The 26,301-nt window shown below is 29.6% G+C and overlaps 1 protein-coding gene across 2 annotated transcripts in view; it reads right to left on the reverse strand.

The window, feature by feature from the left end:
- The window catches only part of LOC124535194 (lachesin-like), a 32,116-nt gene extending 10,071 nt beyond the window's left edge, over positions 1-22,045 (reverse strand). For both annotated transcript variants that reach the window (XM_047111297.1, XM_047111296.1), the window contains exons 1-2: positions 21,828-22,045; positions 8,333-8,392 (exon numbers count right to left, since the gene is read on the reverse strand). In XM_047111297.1, the coding sequence (XP_046967253.1) occupies positions 8,333-8,392; positions 21,828-21,897 (130 nt within the window). In that variant the 5' untranslated portion in view covers positions 21,898-22,045. The remainder of the gene's footprint in view (positions 1-8,332; positions 8,393-21,827) is intronic.
- Positions 22,046-26,301: the final 4,256 nt, after the last annotated feature.

Genomic DNA, 26,301 nt, shown 5'->3' on the forward strand with positions numbered 1-26,301 from the left:
GTGTCTGTCGCTACCGAGGGGCGCGTGATTTATGCCCAGCGCGCTAGGACAAATAGCGTTTCGTTGTTATATCATTCTCTTCTACGTATAGATAAAGATAAAATGTAAGTTAAATCTTTAAATATTTTCGTAGTAAGCATTACCCAAAGATAATATATATCGATATAATCGAGTACAAAAAAAAAGTAAGATTATTCATTTTATCCAGTGACGTCAATACCGACTGAACGTGATTTGAAAATCTTTACATTTGAATTTTCCCAGTCTAGCTAAAATTTTTTGTCAGTTGTGGATATTTCATTACGATTTTTTTTACTAAATAATAATTATGTACTTCAAGTTAATTAAACATGCACAGTATATGCTTGCGTTTTTCATAGTTCTTGTTTTGTTTTAATATCAAGTCCGATTGTAAAAATAATATTTATTCATATACATGTATTTACGTATAGGTTTCGTTTCATTTGAAAGAGAAACAATTTTTCGTTATTTCCTGTAATTAAGCTGGCACTTTGATTTATTATAATGAAACACAACATCGTATCTTTTTTTGGCAGCACTAAATAGACCTAGAAAACGCTCTATTTCACAGCTTTGGAGCTGCGATGAAGCAATGACGATTAATCATCCATTAAGCTTTTTATGTACTTTTTTATAAATGTGACTGGAATTGTCACGTAAGCTTTAGTCAATTATTATTTTTTTAATTTATTGATTTTCTTTTGTTCAAACTTATGTAGATTATATACCTACCTTTCATTCATAATATTCATATAGGTTTTCATTGCGATCAAAATATACTAAATATTCAGGTATTGACAACGACTGCAATGGTGTAATTCAGGTCGGTGATCGGGAAACGTAATAAAAATGTTAATTTAGAAATTATAATTCAGAATTCGAAAGTAAAAAAATCATACTCTATAATTAAAATTATTTTATTGAAATTGCGCAGAACAAATATTATAAAAAAGGAAAATTTACAAGTCAACGATGTAACATACAATCACAAATGATTACAACGTTGAAAATTTTATAATTTTAGTCTTTACCACAGAAACTAGGCTTAAAATATTATGAGTAAAGCTTTGCTTTACAATTATTATTTAAATATTTTATATCATAAATAAAATTTGAATATACGTTTTCGAAACGTAAATACGGTTATTTGCTTTTATATATAAATAAGTCTCAAGTACATTTTTCTTATTAACGGATAAATGGTATATTATCCGAATACAAATCTCTCTTTCCAAAGACCATTTTATAATATAAATAGAAGAAGGTTGTATTCAAAATTTAATTTCGATATTTCGAAAGTTATTAAAATTGTTATGATAAGCGATAATAAGCATCAGTGCTTATTTTTATCTAACATTTCAACTTTTTAATTATTATTTTTTATGGGTATTTAATTATTAAAATATAATTTAAGGATTGTAAAAAATGTAAGCTTTTTTTTAAAGGTAGAGGAATAACTGGACTGTAATTTTACGACAATTTCGGTTAATTATAATTAAATTTTGATCAATACATGTACTAATTCACAAGGAAAACATAGGTATATAAATTATGATTATTCTCTATCGTCTAACTCGATTTCTTAAGAAAAATCCTGCGTTAGAATGAAGATCCTATTAATAATTAATATCATAATATGAAATGCATATAATCAGCAATATATATGTATATATAATCCTATTATATGTATAAATGGCGCATCGAGGCTCCATACTATTAATGAGCATGTTCAAAATGATTTTGCAAATAGCTGTAATACAATGTGCTTATGTGATGATTACGTGCATCTTGCTCCAACATTGCTTCAAGAGCTGAGTTTTATAACAAAGTATAACAGAAAATTACCAATTAGTAAAATTAATTAATGGCTAAGATGCGGAAAAATGTCCTTAATTAATTTTATAGAATTACTTTATATAATTTCATTCCTCTTTTATATAGGAGCTTAAATTAGTATGAAAGGTTAGTACGCTTTAACAATTTGTACAGTACATTTATATTATTTGGGATGACTACATATATTATGTATCTGTAGTTTTTCATCTACGTGCTTAACGAATCGTAACTTATTTGATTATGTATTCCAGAAAGCAGTAAAGGTATAAAATTTTCCGTGCTTATGATAAAAAGTACGAATATATTTGCAATGAATCGTTTACGTGCCGTTACTTCTCATTATTCTGTTCTTTAGTTCCTGTGAATGCTTGAAACGACTGCTGTCGGTTTAACGGACGAACACAAAGATGTTCTCGGCTTGGGATGTTCTGTAGTTTGTTTTATTTTATGTCGTTTTTCAAGATCGTTTTTTAAATTGTGTTTGTAACTGTTGATTTTGTTAGACAGATTTTTTTATATTGATTGGTTAAAACATAATAATACAAAAATATATTTTTATAACATAAATTTTTGGCTTATGCGACTTCAAATAACATGTTCCCTCAAAAATGAATTAGAATAAAAACGCTTACGAATTGAAAATTTATTACGATTGTTTTTTTTTGGATTATTAGCTAATACTTTGTAAAATACGTAATAGAGAAAACGTCCTAAAAAGAGATTACAATAATTTCATTTCATTAAAATGTTCATGTTATTTGTTATAAATAAAGCACGCTGTTTTTAATCCATATTTGAAAAAACTATTGGAAAATTTGATTTTATTAAATTTCAAGAAGATCAACTAGAATAATAATCTCAGCGCAATTCCTTTAGAATGTAGCTTCTTATTTCAACCAAATTGTCCTACTTTGTAACGCACCTTAGTTTGATCAATAACACTGACAAGGTCGTCTAGTCTTATATTAATATTGATATTGTGGGGAGATAGTAAAAAAATTATTATATACCAGTCACCTTTGTTCGCGGAAATGTTTAATTTTTTTGCTATTCTATGAACAGACAAAATTCAGAAAAAAAATTCAAGTATGTTGTTGTTTTGATTACATTTTTGATTTGATTATTTCACTACTTTTAAAAAATATATTTTGTTTTGATGCAGTTTTTCATATTTGTATTAGATATAAATATTTTATTAATACAAAAAGGTGATGTAAAAAAAAATTGTATGAAAAAACCCTCAGGTTTGCTCTCTAAATTCCTATACGGTATAAGCTAATAACATCAAATACGGATGGATCTCTTATTATGATAAATCTATTTTAAAAATAATTTTCAATACAATAAATGAAACATATTGTATTCCTCATGATTTTGCAGCGACAGAATGAATACAATTCAAAATAAATATTTCAAAGAATTTATTAATAGGAGGCCATTGTTAAAAATTACTCGGGTAGATTGCAGGCTAAAGTAAAAATAGTATTGGCGGTATGAAAGTTATAATATGTGATAAACCACGGTTTAGAATCGCTTCTTAAAGTAAACTAAAAATTTTAAAGCTTTAAACATAGCACTCAAATACTGAAAATCCACTGTATACAAATGAAACATTAAGAAAACAATACTGTTGGATAAATAAAAAAAAAGCCTCAGTCAAAACACAGGGTAGAAATGTAAAAACAAATGAAAGACGACTGAAGAGAGAAAAAATAATGATAGAACAGTTCGACAGAGAAAATAATTATCAGCAGTCACGATAATGTAGCCTTTTACGGGTGAAATAATTGTGACGTTGCATTATTTTTTTGATTATTTCATATGACAAAACTGTCACTAAAGAATTTCGGATAAACTGTTTTAAATGCTATAAAAAACTTTATTTGAGTTGCCTCTGACAAGCATTTTCGAACATTCATTTCAAAAGATTAAACCAAGTCTAAAATGAATATTTCTATTACTATATACGTAAATATAAGCCGTCCTAGAATAGCATAGCATGTTAGCGCTCGTTTCGCGCTCACTTGTGAGATGTTGAAAACCGATTTACTGTGACACGCTATTTTGATGCATATACATTAAAAATATTATTTTTATTAAGTATTTATGTAACCTTAAAAAGCGCTTTGGACTTTTTCCTCACTCTTTCAGAACAGAAAAATTAATACAAGCAACATTATTTATTTTTGACATTTGCGTGGTTGTAGGTATTTATAGTATATAAAAAGAACTATCTATTCACCAGTTCAAATTCTAACATCCTATTATTCTGTTCCAAATATACTTCATAAGATTAAAAGGAGTCTGCACAAAAATGCTACACTATACGAGTACATGCTTTTATTCTTTAGCACGACTTCTTTGTTAGTTTCATATTAATGCACTAAATTTCTAATCCATACGAATATTTATATTCAGCTACTTCCGTTGCAAATATTCCATATATTCATATTCTAAGTTGATACCTTTTGGTATTTATTGAACTATTATCCCACGCCTTTCGGTAGACACTTTTACAGCTGATAAGAGAGCACCATTAGAGAGGGCCTATAGGTAAAACATTGGTACGTGCTTTGAATACCCGAGAAACGATGGAATAAAGAGGTCTAATATTTAGATTTTTTTGTGACACTCAATATAAAACTAAAGTGTAATGTGAGTTTTGTAAAGGGACAATATCCCTTATTTTAGTTACGAGCAACCACATAGAACTTGAGGTGTGTCTCTTAAGCTAAACTTTATAGCGAGTATTGTAATAATCATTACAGACTGTTTATGACTAAAAACACCAATTTAATATAATGTTAATAATTAGCAATCATAATATTATTAAAAAATCGTATAAAATTTAATGTAAACTGATAAGTATTTGACAAAAAATACTACTGTCAACTTTTTGTTGTAGAAAACTTGTTCAATGTTTTTTTTTTAATTTACGTCACAAAATATTATACTTTGGAGTGTATGAGTTGGAGTGCAGTAGAGTGCCATATAGTTCATGGCAGTCACTCTAAGTCCGGGCGTCTATTATGTTACATGTCGTACTTCTACTAATAGACACTTGAATGTAATGACTCCTGTGAGTATGTGAGTAAATCTATTGAGGTATGTTATTATATAATAATCGTTGTAAAATTACCTTAAAATATGTATGTACGTGTTTACGAAGGTAAAGTTAGTTATGTTGAATTCTTCCTCAATTCTTTGTCGGACAGACACATAGATAAATAAGTATAAAAAAATGCTGCAATAAATACCGCAATCGGTCATTTTGGTCTTAAATGTACAGTTTTACAATTTTGCACATTTAATAATAGTATTCAAAAATATGAAATTGTCAATTATCACGTGAACGTTAAGCCTGCCTTTTTGGCCCAAATAAAAGCAATAAAAAAAAGAAAAAGCGTTATGATATGTAGAAAGAGAGTTTAGTTAGAAAAAGCCTTGCGGCTTAGGCCGGCTATTGATGTTACTATTTATTAATAGCCTGAACTACTCATTAAGCTTTGCCTTGCTTCACTTACCTTCGTTTATTTGACTACATAATCTGCTATTGATTTAGTTTCAGCATATAGGAATAACCCATTCACAGCTGTATGTACGTTATAAGTATCAGTACATAGTTGATTAAATTGATTACATGTATTCAGCTTGTTTAGGAATTTCGGAATAGGTACCTTGCAATTGATCCCGTAAATTATAACAAACTATACAAGGTAGGTGCGCTGTACATGGTTGTATCTGTTTATCTCGCTAATTCTATCGGTTGCCAAAGCCGATGGATATGAGAGAAATATTCCATGAGTTTCGTACGACCAATTTCGGTATTATTTTTTTTAACATTAATTATAGATTAAAATCTCGATCCAGCAAGACATGATACCGAATTGAAAAAGGACTTTCACAACTTTATCAAACCGGTTAAAAGTTTTATGTGTTCTTCTCCGTGAAATATGGTAAGTAAGTTAATTATACTTCTGTAAAATGACGATTCGAAAGCACTTGACTAAACGTTATGTATGCTTATTTTTATATTTATTTTAGTAATGCAAGGATAAGCAGAACCTTACTAATTATTTCGGAAATCTTGCTTTTACTCTTGATGTTTTGATAATGAGAAGATGTATTTGAAAGTAACCTTAAATGATCTATTTTTTTATGGTATAGGATGGTGGACGAGTAGATGGACCACCTGATGGTAAGTGGTCACCATCACCCATAGACAATGACGCTGTAAGAAATATTAACTGTTCCTTACATCGTCAATGTGCCATCAACCTTGGGAACTAAGTTGTTATGTCCCTTGTGCCTGCAGTTACACTGGCTCACTCACCCTTCAAACTGGAACACAACAATACTGAGTACTGTTATTTGGCGGTAGAATAACTGATAAGTGGGTGGTACCTACCCAGACGGGCTTGCACAAAGCCCTACCACCAAGAAATTTTATTTTAACAAAACAAACGTAAACAATATTCGGTTTTATTTATCTTTGTCGTCTGAATTATTACCTCTAGACTCTGATGATCTATAAGGACTCGGATATCTTCGTGTTATACTTTGTACAACGATATATAATACGGATCAATTTATAATCTTGGAACTCGAGACTCCCTTCGGAATATTTTAAACGACGTAAGGTTAATAACAGTAGCGTCACAATATTTTTACAACAATATTATGTTTATTCATAATATCGATCATTTTGACAGAAACAGCCTATCATTGTAATCATAACACCATGTTTCCGACTTTCAAAAACAATCCATCCAAGATATTTATTTCTGGAATAAAACTCCGCGTATATTTTTAACATTAAAAATCCATCCATACATTACGTTTATGACACGACATGGTATGAATAAATCGATGATAAAAATGTGTGGTCTTCGTTATCTTTAATTTACATACATAAATTCAATTGTGTATGTTGACTTCATTCGACACAAAAATTCTTAACCTGTAATATCTTTCATTCAATTACATCTTTTAAGAGGATTGTATTTTGACTTTTTGCTTAGTATATTTCGAGGAAAACACAACCCGAATCATGAATCGAGTTCTATAAATCTCTTTTGTACGGAGAATATACCAAAATTTATAAACGAATATTTGTTGAGAATAGTTTGTTAATATAAGGATTTAGTAGTATTGAGTTGATATCCTATCAAGTGCAAACCATTCACTGGGAATTGTTATACTCTATATAAAAATAACATTATGCATTCATGGGTCGAAGCAGTAAGGTTTAATGAGGATGAAACCGCGCGGAGCTTCACTATATAGTCAGATATATGTCAGGTTTCCACTAATTTGACATTTATTTTATTATTTAGTGTTACTTGAATATATTTAACATGATTGTATAGATAAATACAGTACATATTTTCCTTAAAGCCAATAAAAATAATAAATTTTAAGTAGCGTTAATGACATTACTCAATAAAATATTTAATTATAAAATAATTTTAAAAAGCTGTCTTAAAATCTTAACTAACTCGTAAGAAAGGAAGAGAATTTTTTGTTTCTTTATACGTAATCTTTTTTATTTTTTTTTCTACTTTTCTACTTCTGCTTACGAAGGCGAGAACAATTATTTTTAGAACATTTCTAGTGCAATTTTAACGACGTCACGCAAAACTGCCGAAAGGATTTTAAGCGCTTTTTTCACAAACGTGCAGTTTATCTCAAAAGGGAGCACAAATACGTTTATAGTTCTTCGTAAAAAGATTAAAAAGGAAGTAGGTCGTGGGCATTTGCTAGTTAAATAATAAATTGGCTGAGGCGGCGACCAGCTGTATTATCGCAATAAGTACTCATTGAAATAATTAATGTGGGGAAAAACATTTGTTCAATAACGAATGTACTAAGGTCAAAGGTTTAGTAATAAGTATCCTCAATACAGGGAGTTACTAGGGAGTTGGGACCTGGATTTTTTGTTGCTTAAATATTTATTTGGTCATATTATGCTGGTTTTCTATTAAAGCGACGATAATGTTCTCCGTAGGTACTTCGGCTTAGGTAGATTCTCAGGGGAGATTTTAGTGCTCAAGAGTAGGCGCAAACAAATGTGCACTCTAATTTCTTCATTTCATAATTAGAATGAACAATGCAAGCGTGTCTGACACGACTGGACTGTTTCTGATGCAGGACCAGCGGCTTACGTGCTTTCCGAGGCAGGGTTGCATACTATTAGGATGCTGGAAAACCCAGTATTTTTATTGGCTTAAACTGGGACTTGAACCCAGTATTTTTAGGTCTGCCATTCATAACAATAGGCAATAGACGAACGAGTATGATATCAATATAATCTTTATACATCATGATATTAATTGAAAACAATCATGTAATACTGTTAAAAGCATGGTATGAATATTACAAACTTTTTAAAATGTTTAAAATTAATCTGATTGTTTTTAATATACTTAAGCTAAAACAATTACGAAGGTCTAAAAGAATCGCGAAGATCACTTACCATTGGGAACCTCTATAGGAGCAACGGATACTACATTCAGTCCGTTGGGCAATCCCTGACCTGTAAAAGAATTAAAAATAAAAACCTATTTTTTCGCACAAAAATATATTTAAATTCAGAGTTTTTTTTTTACGGTATAATAAATAATATTAAAGAGGGTACTTGTTGCTTGCGTACGATTTGAATTCATAAATTCAAATTAAAATCGTACTTGTGAGTTTTCTGATGTTACATTTAATTTATCGCTCATAGATTTTCGCTTAAAATTAAAAAAAAGATAAAAACACATAGGATTTAGCGGACTCGGAAATAACGAGTTTATCGAATCGGTCTTATATTTTTGGTGCATATCGAGGATTGCTAAGCGATTTTTATGATTATTTTTATTATTTATACTTTGTGAATTGTTCCTTATAAATAAATATAAATATATAATTCCTCTCCATCACTTTACTTATTAAATTATAGACAATGTATGTGTATGTTGTATATATTTTTTTACGTTTGATTAATCAAGAAATATATTCATGTAAAGTAAATTAACAATTATTACGAATTTCTTATGCGAGAGATCGTCTACCTTTGCATATAGACAAAAAAAGATAGATTCAAAACAAAATTTCAAAATATGACTAATTTTTTTTAATATATATTAAACGCTACTTACTGATTGCCGACATTATTTAGTTTGAACAGCAAACATATAAAATTGAAGATACATAAACTTATTGTAATAAGATAATTATGAAAACGAAGTTTCAAAACGATATAATAACTCCACTTTGATGAACGTCTACATTATCAAAGAATAAATGGATCATTATCATATTAAAATATCATCCACTTAGCGGTATCAACTGTTATTCGAGTACAATAACACACGTAAAAGTTTACTGCGTCGTTAAAAGTTTTCACTGTTTAATTACGGCTACCGACCGCAGTACAGGAAATTCATACTTGTTATTTTTCATTTTAATAATAGTGCATGCGTTTATCTTACATACACTTTAATAAATTCATTTATAAATGTCATTAAAAGAAATCACGCTATGCTTTGTTGATTTTTTTTTCTTTTTCAATCGATATCTAATTAAAGGTCAAGTATATTTTCTTCGAGGTCACTAATCAAATCGTCGTCATGTATTGAAAAAAATTAAAGCTACCATCGGAAGAATAAATAGACAGGCATTCAAGTACACGCTATTTTCACGCATCATTGAACTTTTATTTTTAGTACAGATTTAAATTAACCTATTTCTATGAATATTTTTATTTGACGCTTTAAACACAGAAAATGATTAAACTTTAATAAATTCTTGAATAAAGGATGTATCATATTAACAAGTCTTCCATATAGCAGTATTGTATGAAGTATCATAAAAATAGAATTAAAAATCTGTCGTTAAGTAACTTTGTTATCGACACCATTAAATTTATGGATATGATGGATAGTGAAGATATTAAAACGTTAGTGCAGTGACTCAGGGGAATACGAGCGTTGTATACGCGATGTCGTATAATTGCAACGAGTGTTAACGATTTAATGTTTTTATATGTTTGCATTACTGAACATAGAACGCTTCGACTATACGGTTAAGAAATAAAACAAGGAAAATTGCATTAAGATTGTAAAATAGGTTGAACATGTTGGGTATACATATGTCGATTCATTTGCATTTTCGCTATAGTTTGATGACGTATTGGATAAAACTATTAAGAACCGGGCATAAGTAGTACTTAAATGGTATATTACTTATTTTGAGGTATTGTTGTGTTTAATCTAATAAGTTGTTAATTGATCAATGTTTTATAATTGAAAGTACATACGGATCGTTTAAATGTGGATTCCTGACCTTAAAGAAAACGTTTGAATAAAAAAGGTTTATTTGTTAAGAAAATATCTTGATACCAATTTCTGTATAAAGATCATTTATTAGTGGGTCGTGTATTGGTTTCTATTTTTAATATAGGTTATTTCTATAAAGGTTTTATTTAAATAGTTCTACGTATTTCGTATTTTGATATGATATTACATAATAGCAAAATATTTGAAATTATATATTTATTTAGGTGTTTCGTGAAGTAATATCATACCAGAAAAATTCTAAGTGAACAATCAAAACTATATTTAGTAACTTCTTGCAAATTTCACAATGTTGCGATAAGCCCCAATGCTTTTGAAAAGGTTTTGAGATTACTCCCCCATATTTCTCAATACCGTGTTACGGATATGCAAGTACCTATATCTTTATACAAGACCCGATGTCGATTATTAAAAATTATAAATACATACGAACTACAAAGATATAAATTTAATCCAAGCAGATTTTAAGTATTTAAAAAGGGAATGAAGCGTATGTTAGTGCGACGGATACCAAACATAGAATCTGACAATTAAGATGTTATATTGTGCTTAAAATAAGAAATATGGCAATATAAAGTATTGATATAGATGTAGTACAATTATTATTACCACTCTCATGATTTAGTGGAGCCGCTGGTTCAGCTACTAGTATGAATAAGTATAATAGTAGTTACACACATTGTTATTTTTCTAAATAATTTAGGAATTCCTATGAATATATTCTAAATTAACACTTAAAACCTTTTAATTTGTATCCTATATTTTGGACATACCTATACCTTTCTCACCATTATATTTAATGATAGCATACAAGAAATTAACTACCAATTATGTGTTCGATATTCCGTTATTAATATTTCATTCTTGAAACCAATAATTAATTTAATAATACATAAATGTCCATAAGTCTGTGCCTAGGCACAAATATTGAAACGAGAGTAACAAATTACAATACATTAATTTGCAAAATTGTTCTGGTAATTAATACTTTATTACAACGCAAACTATAAGCGGACAAGTTAATTGACGACCATCACGCCGGTTTTAAATTAATCCGTAATTGGCCTTTCGATCTCATTGGCACATTAGCTAGGATTGGTTTTTGTTGAGGAGCACACATATAGCTACCATTACGTATAGCGTTGACAGCCACACTTCTGATGACAGGGTTGTTCCATTATCGGCACAGATGAATAATTGACACTCGCTATGATCCCTAGATGCAGTACAACTTTACGTTTTATATTTAAACACATCTCAGACTTAATGGTATAGATGCTCTTACTTTTTGTTTTATTGCTTGTGAGTGATTTATGACGAGTTGTAAATTTGTAATGTTAGTGCGTAATCTGTTGGAAAATAATCGTCATGTTTATAATAATAATAATTAAATTTAATGACAACGGTCACACTTACATTTAATTATAAAAGCGGATATTCTCAATTGATTATAACTTGTTTTGAAATAAATACATATGTGTGTACTTGTAAGTGTGTGTGTGTAATTTGTAAGTTATATAACCGTACTTTTATAAATCGTGTTATTATATATTATAATTCATCAATATTAATTATATCTGACGAAACAATTATGTATAATTTTTCATGGAATTGTTAACTATTTTAATAATAAAATGCCTACAGTGGAAACATTAAAAGTATGCTCTGATAAAATATATAAACTACGAATATCTTCCCGAGTATCCTTATTTTGACTAAATTATAACTGTGAAACTGATTTGTTTTCTTTTGTGGCAATGTTTTAAGGTCAATTTAAATTTAATTTTAATGTAAAGCTGATGAGTAGTCTAAAGATCAGATGTCAAATTTATTATTTATATTAATATAAATCTTAAAGACCTTTCAATAAATGTAAATATTTATTATATTATGAAAATTTGGTAAGGAACTAAGTACTATTTAATCTTTATATATCTTGAATTCTTCTAAAGAATTTCCTCGTAATTAATGGAATTGCAAGAGCAAAATTAACGATATATTGATTTCTCTACAAATACTTACAAAGTAGTTCCACCTTAGAATAGATTACCTTTCAAGTACCGACAAATGCTTTAACGCTATCCATGTCTAGTATTTCATATATTTAATGAATTATTTTACCCAGATTTTAAAGTTATAGATTAATTATTCATTGCTGACACGTGATGAAGCGACGGGTCAGATTAAGCTCCAAAATCCATCACCTTAACAAAGGAGGCCTTTGTTTAATAATAGGAAAATTATGGGTTGTTATTTACTTTGCTAGATTTATTGTTGTTAGTCAATAGGTTGTTAAATAAGTGTCAAGATTGAAACCTATTATTGCACACTTGAAATAATAATACATTCATCGAAAAGCAAGATACAAGTTATAATTGAAGTCAAATGCTATTTAATTTTTATAATGTATGAAAATGCTTCACCGAAATCGCCAGTGATAGGGCACGCGAATCTCAACTAAAGATTGCGCGATCAATCACGGGCTTCATAATCGAATCTTTATGAACTTCATTTATGTTTGTTACAGATAACTATTCCGTGTGTGAAAGAATTTGAGACAATCTGCATGTTTTGATGATATCTATAAACCCATATCGGAGGACTGATTAAAACAATTATATTTGATAGTTATCTCATTGTAAATCTGATTTGTTTCCAAAGAGCAACAAATCAAAGAGGAAAGGTTTTTGCCGTTTCTTCTTGATGAAGATTGTTTTCCGAAACGGTGTGTGATATTTGCAAAATATTCTCCAAGAAGTGGAATATTTACTGTCTGATATTTAGATATTTTTCCAATTGAGTTCTCTTTTTTTTATAGGATCTTCCATGTAGAAGATATGGGGTGTAGTTGATTTTTTTGCCTTATACTATAAAATGTAATAAAGAGTTATTTATGTATGTATATTTAAAATAAAATGTACTCGTTTAAAATGAAACTCTAAATCATAGATCTCATAATAACATTAGCAGAGACTTCATCCAAAACCTTGTTAAAACTCAGTACCGAGACCTTAAGACGAAAAATAATTAAAACGCTACCAAAACTATTATAAAGAAACTTTTCACAACTTTCAGCGAAATGTTAATCGTTTCAGGAAAGTCCGTATTGTTTATCTTTTGGAGATGATTTAAACATTTATTCTGTTTAAGTTTAAGATACTTTTATATTATTATTACATGTTAAGTATTCAAAAAGTCATAATTCAAAATTAACGGAAAACCAACATGATGAAAGATGATGATGTAAAACAAAATATAATGTTTCAAATTTCATGTTTCAATAGTTATAATCGTATATTACCTTTTGATATATCACAATAGTGCTCGTACGAGTTTTGAGTTTGTACTTACATAATAGCGCTACAGATCAAAGGAGTTAAGTATGGCAAATATTTGCGACAACCGTCCACACTTGGTTCCAACGTAGCATTGGAACGCTCTTCCGTTCATTGTTTTGTGAATAGGCAAATATTATGACATATCTTGGTTATTTGCGGTTTAGTTCATATGTGAATTGCAGGTTTGAAACATTTGTGTTTTATTTGACCGCACATTTGGAAAATAATATTACCAAGTGAACAGCCGTCGCCAGTCTTCACCAAACCAAGCGAATTACTTTTTCATAGAACTAATAACGTTACAGAATTTATTATTATATTATTATATAAAATTCTGAATTTCAATATCTTTTTATTTTAAAGATTTATGTTTTAAGTAAACATGCCGAATTCCTATACAATTATATCTACTTTTTTAGGTGTTCCTTTTTTATTTTTGAACAGTAGGTACATAGAATTTAATATCTTCTGGATGAAATGAGAGCCTTTATGAAACTCAGGTACAATCTCTATTCACTTTCATCTACTGATACGACCAAAGAGAGATGAAGCGCAAAAGCAACTGCTTTACGTACTGCCCATCAACGAAATTGTTACACTGGATGTACTAACTTCGGGCTAGTACTGAGATGTTTTAACAAAAAATACAATGCCTATTTTTATCCTGAATCATTATACGACCTCTATATCTTGACATATTTCATGTAAGCTAGCTAATTTATCATTTATCAGACAATAATTAAAGATTATATTCAATCATTTGTGTTAATATTTTAATTATGTTGAAGTATTTAATGAATCTTCTACAAATTATATGCACAGATTTGTTCTTTTATTACCTTTTTTCATTGCTCTTCATCTTATTGGGATTTGAGGTTACATTCATATTTAATTATTTGTCCTACTATTCATACTCGTATATTCATAATGCATTCACATTTGCCATTCAGGTTCGGAATAAATAGTTGTTTATATAAAAAGATAGGAGAGTTATTTTTTTAGTGTTTCTTACTTAGTCATTATTAAATAATTGCTTTCAAAGTTGTTTCAATATATAAACTGTACTAAGTCATCTATTTATTGAAGCATATAATAATTTAAATAGCTTAATAGTTAGATTAATTTAATCTTAGGCCTTAAAACTTGCATTAACAAAAAAGTAACTTCTTTAAAATACTAAAGTTAAGTCTCATTATAAAGTCCTTGCTAATCTCATACAGCTAGTATACTTACTTATGTTCATGTTTCTTTTGCATCGCATGTCTTGAGAACAAAAGACGATATCGACTTTAAACTAAATTCATCCGACGCGTAATAGTATAATAAGCTCATGATTCAACCCAACCGAGTAGAATTGGATGAAAAACAATTGCGTTTTCTTTTAATGTAAAAAAACTGTCGACAAAGAAGATGACTTGACTCGACGTTCGTTAAATAGTAGTTAGCGATGTGGGTAGAATACATCACAATCAGATTTAGACGTTAGAAATGAAAATTTCTTTATTTATATTATGTACATAAGCATTTTTATTTAATATATCTTTTTTAGTATATATATTTATATTTTGTAAATGAAAGGGGAATTAGGAAATTTGTAAAACATAAGCCAGCCAGGTCAACTGAATATATCGTATCGCAGGTTAAGAAAATATATTTTTATTTTATTTGCTATCGCACTGTAGGTAAATTTACTGTGCGATTCTGTAAAAAAACATTTTGAGATTTAACTTAAGGCGGCATGCCATTTTGATACGTGTATCTTTATAATTATTATAATCAATGTCACATATCATATTCTGACATTTAATGCCGGTTTTCTGCTGTCAGTATCAAGTTTCTTGTTACAGAATACCTCTACTGTATCTTACAATTAGTAACAAGTGTCACCCCATACAGTAATTAGAGTAACATTATACATTATTATACTACGTGTATTCAATACTTGCGTACAATTCAACCAACTTTGACGAGTAATTGCATACTTCTGAACTGAAATTCATAATCAGTTAGTGTTCCTCTTACAATAACTCCGTAGAAGTTAGACATTATTGTAGCTTCTGTTCGATTGAATGATGAATTGAAAATAGGAATTTGAAGTCAGGAACTATTGAATGTATTTTTTTAAGACGAATTTCAACCAAATTAAATACTGGTAATTTTTTTACTGGATTTTTGTCCTTGTCTTTTCGCGTGGTCTCTGAAATGTTACTTCGTATAAAGTACACGTTTATTCGTCTTGGTGAACTGCCACCTTAAACGGGTCGATTAGGCGAACTTTTCGGTCGAGCGATGCAAAGAGTCCATTAAGATGAGCTACTTCAAATTTTCTCACTTTTCCGGTCGGTTATAGGCCAAAGCCGAGCCGAATTCCAAATTTTACACTCTATAGCTCGTCTATGAATATGCTGAACGTAGGACATTTGCTTCAGGACGTAGAAATAGGCAGTCATGTCTTTCTAATTTCAAAAAAAATAATAACAGTCATATTTAATTAGCTATTGTAGAAAATAATATAAGTTCGAAATTTTATATTTCGATTACAACTTTTTGTTTTTTTAAAAGTTAGTATTTTAAAAACTTCATAGATATAGTTTAATTTTCTATTTTCTGTAAAAAAATTAACCCAAAAGTTTTAATGCATGTAGCCGATATTGTGTATGTATTTACGCAATATGGGCTGGACAGAGTTTAAATATATTTAGTAGATATTTTTTTATTAGCACCTAGCAAACTTTTCACTCAAAAATGGTTGTAAACAATTGCTATATTCCCAATATTTCAATTACTGTATTTTAGAACTAATAGAATAGTTAAATAAAAAAAAATTTTTAAAAAAATATCACCGACTTCAAAGTGATCACTAAAAAAGTAATAAAATAATTTGTCTTAAACACGTATTATTGAAATCAGTCGATCGTATGTAAATATGTATTTCTAAATTTTGTTTATCACTCGAAATCATCCGACTTATAAAATTTGAGGATTCCACCCGATTTCTCCAGGATCACATCATCAGACTCTGATATCCTCATCATGGTATCATTCCAGGAGTATCTTCTTTCTAACAAAAATATCATCAAAATCGCTTCATAGCGCTTAATGAAGAGCTAGTGCGCATTAAAGTTGAAGAATACCCATCGATTTGGTTCAGTAAATTAAAGTTCGTGTGTCTAAGGTTGTCTTGCGATTGATTTTAAATAAAAAAAAACTTCTATATTATATACTAGCCACTCTTCCCCGCGTCTTACGGATTCACTAATGAAGTAGATACAACTTTAAGAACTAAAATCTACAAACCTTCCTTATGAATAATTCTGTTAATTGATGAAATTCTTATTAAAATTCGTTTTGTAGTTTAGAAGGTCTAAACGTACAACCGGCGAAAAGCGAATTTTATACTATGTACAGTCAGAGTAAGAAAACCTTCGTCAGTTTTCAAATGCATTCCTTTATCAAGTCTTAAGCTCTTAGTACCTTTTGAATCTAAAAATCAAATCATTACGACGCGATATGTCATTATCAATCGGTAAAGCAGATCGCTCATACTGAGCACACGAAAATAAATCTTAAGGTGACGAACCTTTTCTTACCCCGACTATACATATGTAGACATAAACGTAAAGAAAAAAATCAAGAATCATAATCCAGGAGTAAGAATGAACACGAGATAAAGTTGTAAAATAAAACAAAAAGCCTATATAAATTTATTAAACATTCAAATCATTAAAATTTAGCTGTACAATTTTTTATTCATCGGAGCCACGCTTAGATCGAAGATCAACTATATAATTTAATCAGTGGATGTTATCGAATGCTTATAATAATATTGTTTACTTTATATTTCTTAGAAAAGAACGTTGCTTTTTTAAGAGAAAATATCAACAAGTATTAAATTCTTTGGAAAATCCATGGCTTTTTTATTGCAAATAGATATGCGGATTGGCTAATGGACACTAGATGGAAACTCTTAGATATATTAACTATTCATTACAGCGTAAATGCGCAACCGAAATTTCGATTTTAGGTATATTTATTTCCAAGTACTTAAAATGAAATCTGAATATTACTGTAGTAATTTAAATAAAACTAGTTATAACGGATTTTAATCGCGTATATTAATTATTTTGGACATCCCGACGTTTCGAGCACTTTACAGCCTTCGTGGTCACGGGTAGACTAAGGTTGGCATTTGTCTATTTGAGGAACAAAAGAAAATATTATTTGCAACTACTGCCATCGATTTCTCAATTGGTATCTTGAGTAACGTTCCGGTTGCACGCAGAAGGCACTGACTGTATCTTTAGGTCTTGCAGTCTGTTGGATTTGGGATTTTAAATTTTCAATAAGTGGATCCCAGGTGTTAGAAAGTCTCCAACCATCTTCTCTATTGAAGTTCGGATGTTTTTGAATTTCAATAGCCTCGCGTATTATTCTAGGAATGAATCTGTGTTCTTTAGCGAGGATCTGTGGTTTATCAAATCGAATAAAATGGTTAGGTTTATCCAGAGCATGTTCAAATAGACAAATGCCACCTTAGTCTACCCGTGACCACGAACGCTGTAAAGTGCTCGTAACGTCGGGATGTCCAAAATAATTAATATACGCGATTAAAATCCGTTATAACTAGTTTTATTTAAATGTGTAATAATCGCGAAAATTTAAGACAACATTATGACTGTAGTAAATTTAAAAGTATATCAAATCAAAACGAATTTACATTGAACTATTATGAATAGCTAATATAATAAACGACCTATTGAAGTTATACATTTAAATAATGAATCATTCAATAAATAGATATCTGGCACGAGAGCGAGAGTTATGGTCTCTTTGAGAGTATTTTGCTTTCATAAAGTAGCGATGATGAAGTGCTTATTTACACGGATTTGTATAACAACTAAACAGATACGATTCATTCACGTTAAACTACAGATACTATTGTATTCCGTGTGCCGTTAAAGTTTTCGTTACATATTTAAATTACATACATAAGTCAGTCAGGAGATAGGGAATTTCGATTCCATATATGTCACTGGACATATTAAATAGGTATTTTCAACTGTTATCCGTTCTATCTGGTTTAATACGTTCAATGGCGAAAGAATATGCATATTGATGCATATAAATTGTCAGTGACGCAATGCGTAGATTCTAACAATTAATTTAATTAATCATCTAAACTATTGACCTAACTGTAACTGATTAATAAAAATGATAGTAGTACAAATCTTTTATTTTTTTTTGTATTTCAATTGTTTTAACAATTTAAATAGTTATGTTTCTTATAAGAAAATAAGCAATACTGTTATTTGACGTCTACGGTTTTATATGCCAGTAATAAGTTGCTCGTGTAAACTACAGTGACAACGGCAGATTATGATATACATAAAATGTAACATCTTCGAGATTTCTGGATACAAGATATCTACCTACAACCGGTTCTATAACCAGTATAAATCAAAATATCAGTTATGTACTTATATATTTAAATTGAAATCTTATATACGTAACATTATTACTGCAAAATCTTTTGCTCGCGTTTAATGCTATAAATTTCTTTCATGTGGTGAATTTAATCTTACAATATACATAAAAATAGTTAGCTATCAGATACTTATATTGAAAAATTCAATAGCTCTATCAAACAATTCAAAGTATGATTTCATAATAGTTTGAATGGTTAAGTAATTTTAATCGAAGCCTATGAAAGTAAATATTTATTTAATGACATTTTAATTAATAAAGTTACGTGGATTTTGTACGTAATTTAATTATACGTTAAAATACCTGTTAACTTACACACAATATTATACTTACAATATTTATCGTTCATTATTTTCTGGGTTTTTATTTATTATGTTTAAAATTTTGTTGTAAATAATACTATTTGAAAATAAAAAAAAAAACCGGTTTTGAGCTGTTGGTGGTGTATTTATCAGTAGGCAAAAAGTAAACCTAAAATTCAGGATATAATAATTTAATTTTAACTATTTTGGTTGTAATGATTGCCGATGTTTCATTAATAATGACGCAATGCTTCACGCTGGCGCCTTTAATACGCGGAAGCACGAATGCCGTCGTTTTCACGTTTCATGGATCTTCTCATGCCAGCTCTTCGCGAGTAGGTATTTGCGACCGTGTCAAAGGGTTTGTATGACGAGAATCTAGCGTGAACACAAACGCATCAATACTCGTACGGTCCACGAAATCAGTAGCGTTCTGTTTATATTGGCATAGTTATGCGACACAAATATAGGAGTTGGTATATGTATATATATTCTATGTCATCGCGATTAAAGAAGCTTATAATTCAGTGCCCATGCTATTCGATCGTGTAAAATAATCGAACAATTACAAATCTAGTGCGAAAAACTTCGCGCTGACTTCTCAGAAAATTTGAATGAGAATTCAAATAGTTATTGACTTAGGTGCCAACTTAATATTTGTATTGTTTCTAGGAAATTTTAATTCTCTAATTTTAACAGTTGTTAAAAAGAAAAGACTGAAAGAATGAACGGTAAGAACAAAAGTTGTGTATGTAAATTATACTGCAAAATACTTTTAGAAAGAAAAATACAGCAGTTTATCTTTTAAATAAAATTTGTTAATTAGCAATAATTCACTGTTAATATTCTTAACAGCTCATCAATTTCACATTGCTTGATAAATCCCTCCTTCCAAGTACATCGTACAATCGTGGCTTAGAGCTTATGCCACCACGCTTCTCCAGTAGAAAAGTATTTGCCTCGCATTACTCGCAATACTTTTTTATCGCTAAGATATATTCTTACCAAACCTGCACATGATAATAATTCAGTAGCGCTGCCCCCTGGTTTGACCCATAATTGATAAAGACATTTAAAATATTCAAGCAAAGATATTTTATAGCTATAAGTATAAAATACAAACAGCATGTGAGTGTTTCTCTTAGATGACTTCTATCTGAATCGACTTATCAGTTCAATTAAATCAGGAACCAAAACATAAACAAAAGTATGTAGCATGTTCATACAGTTTTTGTTCAAACGGAAGTTACGTAATTGTTTTTCTTTCAACTTTTAGCAAATAAACATATCGAAAGATTCTTGTTGCCTTTGGCGTAATAAATTATGCGTCAAAATAGGTATTGAACATTATAATGTCATATGTATATAACATTCCTTTATAGAATATTACATTTTTAAGCTGAGCAGCCCGTGAATTTTTCTTCTGTATTCTTAATAACAGATTAGTAGATGCGTAAGGCTCTGTTAATGATTTGTGATCTATTTATTTTCATATACAATAGTATCCTACGAAGCAATATAACAATGTGATGCTATCGTGTAAAGATTATACATATGTATTTATTACCTACCATTTATAATAAACATCTTATTTTAGCTTAATGATTTGAAATTTAGATAAAAATACAATTTGAACGATCAGAAATTTTTATTTAAGATATTAAAGTAATTATAAACTACATCAATACGTGTAATAACTAACTTAACTTGAATATATATCATTTAAAATTAGAAAATTAGGTTAAGTCGTATCATTTACCTTATTTTATTTTATAGTTTAAAATATAATATTAATACATATATAAATCAACAATACACATTTCTGGCTTACGTCATAACAACGCGCAACATGGTATTACTAAGCTTTATTTTATTTATTGCAGTAATGGAATACATCCATAACTGTCTCTGCCGAGGAGCCAGCGGATATCCGCGGATGACTCACAGATCGACCCCCGTCCGTTTTGTTTGTGATTCTTCCCCTTGTTAACTGAATTATGTTTAAGAAATACAAGAGCTTCTTATCTCGAACCCTCTGAATAAATCTTACTTTTGAGGATTTTTCCGATTCGGAGTGGAATCGTCATCTTACGGTTATTATTTAGACCATTATGGTTGAAATTAAATTTACGGGATTATAAAAATAGCCGAGTTGACTGAAAGGCAGAAAATTTTAGTATAAAGTAACTGTAAACAGTATTTCTGACGTTTCTGAAGATTTGTCGATGTTTATGTTCTAAAAATGTTTACCACCAAAGAATATTTAAAAAAAAAATCAATCGAAAAATAGTTACACTATAAAAACAAGTTTTTAAATATTCTACTAAAAATTACGTTAATCTGATAAAAGAAAAGGAAATGTTACACTCATTTAATTTTAAAATATTCAAAACAAATAAAAATTTAAACAATGAAATAAGACAATGATACAAATTTTCCAATCAATAAAAACTTTTTCACAAGTTGCCATCAACTCAATAAAAATGCTAATTGCATTCTCCACTCACCTGTCGTACTGCAGTAGACTGTCAATAACATTATCCATACCACACAATATAAATGTATAAAAAGAGTCATTTTTAGACATAAAAAAAATCGACTTAGTTAAAATATGAGAGTAGTCGTAAGTTCACCTATGTAGTTCGCGAACGCGTGAAAGATCGACTACGGAGCCAAACGCGCGTGCCATCGCTAGGCGGCCTGCGGAAGCACTGCCGCGGGGTGCGAGCCGCCACTCCGCGCTAACTACCCCAGCCAGATAAACAAGGCCGAGGAAACCGGGAACAAGCAGACAAACTGTCTAGCTAGCCTTTATAGCCGGCACAGAATAATGGTACAATAAAATAAAACAAAAGGCGAATAACTGACTAGCGATCCACTGCTCTAGACTGTTCGCTGTCAAATATGCATAATCCGAACAATAAACGATTGCTGGATTAAGTTGAGTAAACTATACAGCTCGTATTTTATCCTAGATAAAAATAACACTGCTAGTAAATTTTATTCAAAATGAATTACTTTATTTAAACAAACAGTCGGAAATAATAATATTTCTTTAGATACGTTTCGAATGCAATTGCAATACACATTAAGTTCATATAACGTTAAAATGTATGTAAGACTCGTGTTTAAGCAATTTTATAAGTAATTGTATTGAATTTTTATTATAATTTTAAATAAATAAAATAAATGCCTTATACATGTAAAAATTTAATACTTATGAAATATAAGAAAGGAACAAAATAACTACCAAGTATATTTTGCATTACACAATATTTAACTTAGTAGTGCTTGTCAATGATCAAAGAATTGAATTGAAATATTACTTCGAGCTATATTTAAAATATAATTATATTGTATTAAAAGTATCGAAATGAGTGTAGTGCTATTAGTAGTTATTTTGTCTTGGAAAGGGAAAATATTTTAAGAACGAAACGGCTTGAGTGTGTCATTCTATAAACATGTGATTGCAAATAAAAATATATATATATGTTATTCAACAGACTACTATCAACTTCATAATTATCTCTTGAACTTATTAATTCAAGAGATAAATATGAAATTGTTATGCAGCGGTGTGTATACAAAATAATAAATAAGTGACCGCACAATAACCTTTGTTATCCTCAATTAGCGTAATAAACTCAATAGTGTGCCAAGTCACGTTTGTGACACATATGCCGGAATTATTTTAATATTGAAATACCTAAGTAAATATTATTTCTTTTCTTACTAAGTATAAACATAGACTTTTTTTTTTCAAAAGTCAAAAACATTTGTATCAATAACACTGTGTTTAATATTAAGACAAAAAACACAACCATTTGTTTATTTTATATTTTTTACAAAATTTCGCTGATTCAATAATAAATTTCATTCAACGCGTCTTAAATTTGATTCAGAAGTAAATTTACAAATCGTAACAAAATAAACGAGCGTCTGAGATGTGAATGTGTAGGGTTATTACTGTATGCAGTGTTGTTCACAACTGTCCCGTGCACTAAAGACGATCTGTGTCGTGTAAGACCATCTCAACATCGCAATAATGTTCTTCTTAAGTGTAACTGTTCGTTGTAGTGCCCGAGAAGCTCTTATCGGAGAGTGGGAAAACATCAAGGTTATCATCTTATACGAAGTGTCTTCTTATATTTTGCCATCTTTTCGGTAATACTTATTTATCTTCATTTTGTTTTCATAATATATTGTCTTAATTTATTATTGTCTTAATTTATTATATTTCCATTGGTTGATTCGAGAAGAGGCTACTAAAGGAATTTCGTTTTCCATAAATATTGCAAGTGACTTACCTTTGCTTGAAATATAAAAGAAACTTTATCTTTTACGTGAGACTTTTTTTTTTGTTTATAGAATAGAATGTAATAGAATGTAATAATCGGAGCTAGTATTTACCACATTTAAAAACAAATGTGATACAATTGATAATTTATACAGTTGAGATCCCAGGAAGAAAACCAAGATGAATTCGGTTTTTTTATTCCTATCGGCATTCATCCAAGATGATTAAGCAATATGGAAATTCTGTCAAAATATTTGGAGCAAACAATTCATAGTGACTAGGACATCGAACTGGGCAAAAATTTATGAAGTATACAGTTTTTTGTGGGTGTATGCTTTGATCAAGTAATGGCTTGAAGTGAGCCGACGGGTCGCCGCCTCGCTGTCGCGTCGCTGCCGCTTCGACGTCTATTGACCCCAAAATGTAGGATAACGACGTTTGTTACGACCATCGTCATTTCTTTAACGTTGTTCGAAAGCAATTGATACGTTTAAAATAATTCCTTGTTTTCAAGTAACAATGTTATGCTCGTTTAATTAAAAAAAAGGTAGAATTAAATAGTTTTCATATTTTAAAAGTAGGCTTATGTGACTTGTGTTAAACCTTACACAATAGGCAACAAAACTTGTTCACTTTATAATATGAATAAACTAAAAGTACTGCATTGACGTAAAAATGCTCTATTCTTATAAAATATACTTTTTCTATTTTCATTTGAAATGTTTTTGTGTGAGATATACCGTGCTTGTTATACGCTTAGGGTAATTGTAAAATGGTCGCTGTTGAGATTCCATTTTTTCCTGGAAAAAATAATTTGATAAATTTAATTAATTTATAAAAAGATAAGGAAGCTAAAATGTTAAAAATACATTAAAAATATAATTTAAATATTTCGAAGTGAATGGAAAAATCGAGGATATAAGCTTAGCTCCAGAATACCTTTTAACTTTAAAACCAATAAATCTTCGCAGCTCTAAGGCTTATACATAGAGTGCATTTATTGACAGTTAAAGACGAATTTATTATATATAAAAAGTTTTTACATTAAGCTGTATTATTACCACCTAACTGCCTGACCGACATCACAGGGATATTAGTGATATTTTTTTAACAATGAGATACAAACAAATATTATAATATATTCAGTCTCATGCCAAGTAATCTTTGCGGCCGTACTCAATGCTAATATCTTCATTTCTGAAAGTAGGTAATTTTAATTTGCAAAATATATAAAATACATTTAAAATACATACATTCTTAACATCGCCTACAATAAATGGGATATTTTTATTTAAATTTCAATATGGTTAACTACTTAAACGCGTGGTTATATATATAATTTATATATAAAATATAAGTCAACAATTTTAATTAGTTTATATAACCTTGATGGATGTGGGTCACTTCCAAGGCGCGTCGAAGCCGGTCTTCCACCAGAGATCAGGTTCCGCCACCTTCTTCAGATCTCCACTCCACCTGAATACTGGTTGTCTTACAAGGTCTTATATAAATCTTTTTTAAATCAATTATAAGTCAATGCTTTGTCATGAAAGTAGAAATGCAAAATATTGATAGACGATTGACGTTTGGTAGATAAATAAGGGATGGCCTTGGCCTAGCCTATCTAGACCACAGATTCAAAATCCCGTTTAAAGACAGATTTACATAGAATATATTTTATTTGCATTTAAATTATGAGCGATATTTTTCTTGAGTAAATTATGATAACACTGTCTTTATAATTAAACTGGCGATACAGCTTCGCACGTTTATAAAGGAAATCAGACATAAATATAATTATTTTAAATAAGCTTGTTTTTTGACATGTTATATAGCGGCAGTCTCGACCTCTATTAGGAAATCCTTAACGACACCGACATTTAAAATTAAAAAAAAATAAGCTAGTTGTCGAGCGTCTTCAGTCGCATTTTAGGGATTATTCATCAACTATTATGCGTATACATACAATGTTACTTCCTTGGAGTTCAACCTTGCTTCATACCAAATTTTATCACACTTGGTTTAGTGGTTGTCCGTGAAAAAGTGACGAAAAGGCATGCAAACAAACATAGTCACTTACGCGTTTGTTATATTCGTATAGAACTTGTTATCTCACATCACTTGCCCGTTCGGGTAGCTTCGACCTTTTGCGACTTTTGAAAAATAATTTACTGAATTTCAATAAAATTCAACATAAAGTTATTTGTTTTTAAAACCTGTTCACAAGAAATTCAGCTTAATTAAAATCCTTTCTTCAGAAGGGATAAAAATTAATTGTAGCATCTACTTGTTGAATATCAACTAAGAATAATTTGGCGCTACAAACCTAATTTTCATAGTAGCCAGGTTTTAACAAGTAATCATTCTGGTCACGTTCATTCCATTGGTTGATTCGAGAAGAGGCTACTAAAGGAATTTCGTTTTCCATAAATATTGCAAGTGACTTACCTTTGCTTGAAATATAAAAGAAACTTTATCTTTTACGTGAGACTTTTTTTTTTGTTTGTTTTGAATCAGTTCGACGCTGAAACAACATAGTTAGCAGATTTAATTTATCATTTAGTTTTTAAAAATTAAAAATGAAAATTTTGAAACAATAATGCTAATTAGTTTTTAATGTCTAGATGATAAGCGAACACCAGTGCCTACATTGTTTTGCTCATTTGAAATGTTGGCTTAGTAAA

This window comes from Vanessa cardui, chromosome 14 (assembly GCF_905220365.1).
Source record: "Vanessa cardui chromosome 14, ilVanCard2.1, whole genome shotgun sequence".
In the NCBI taxonomy this organism is placed as follows: domain Eukaryota; kingdom Metazoa; phylum Arthropoda; class Insecta; order Lepidoptera; family Nymphalidae; genus Vanessa; species Vanessa cardui.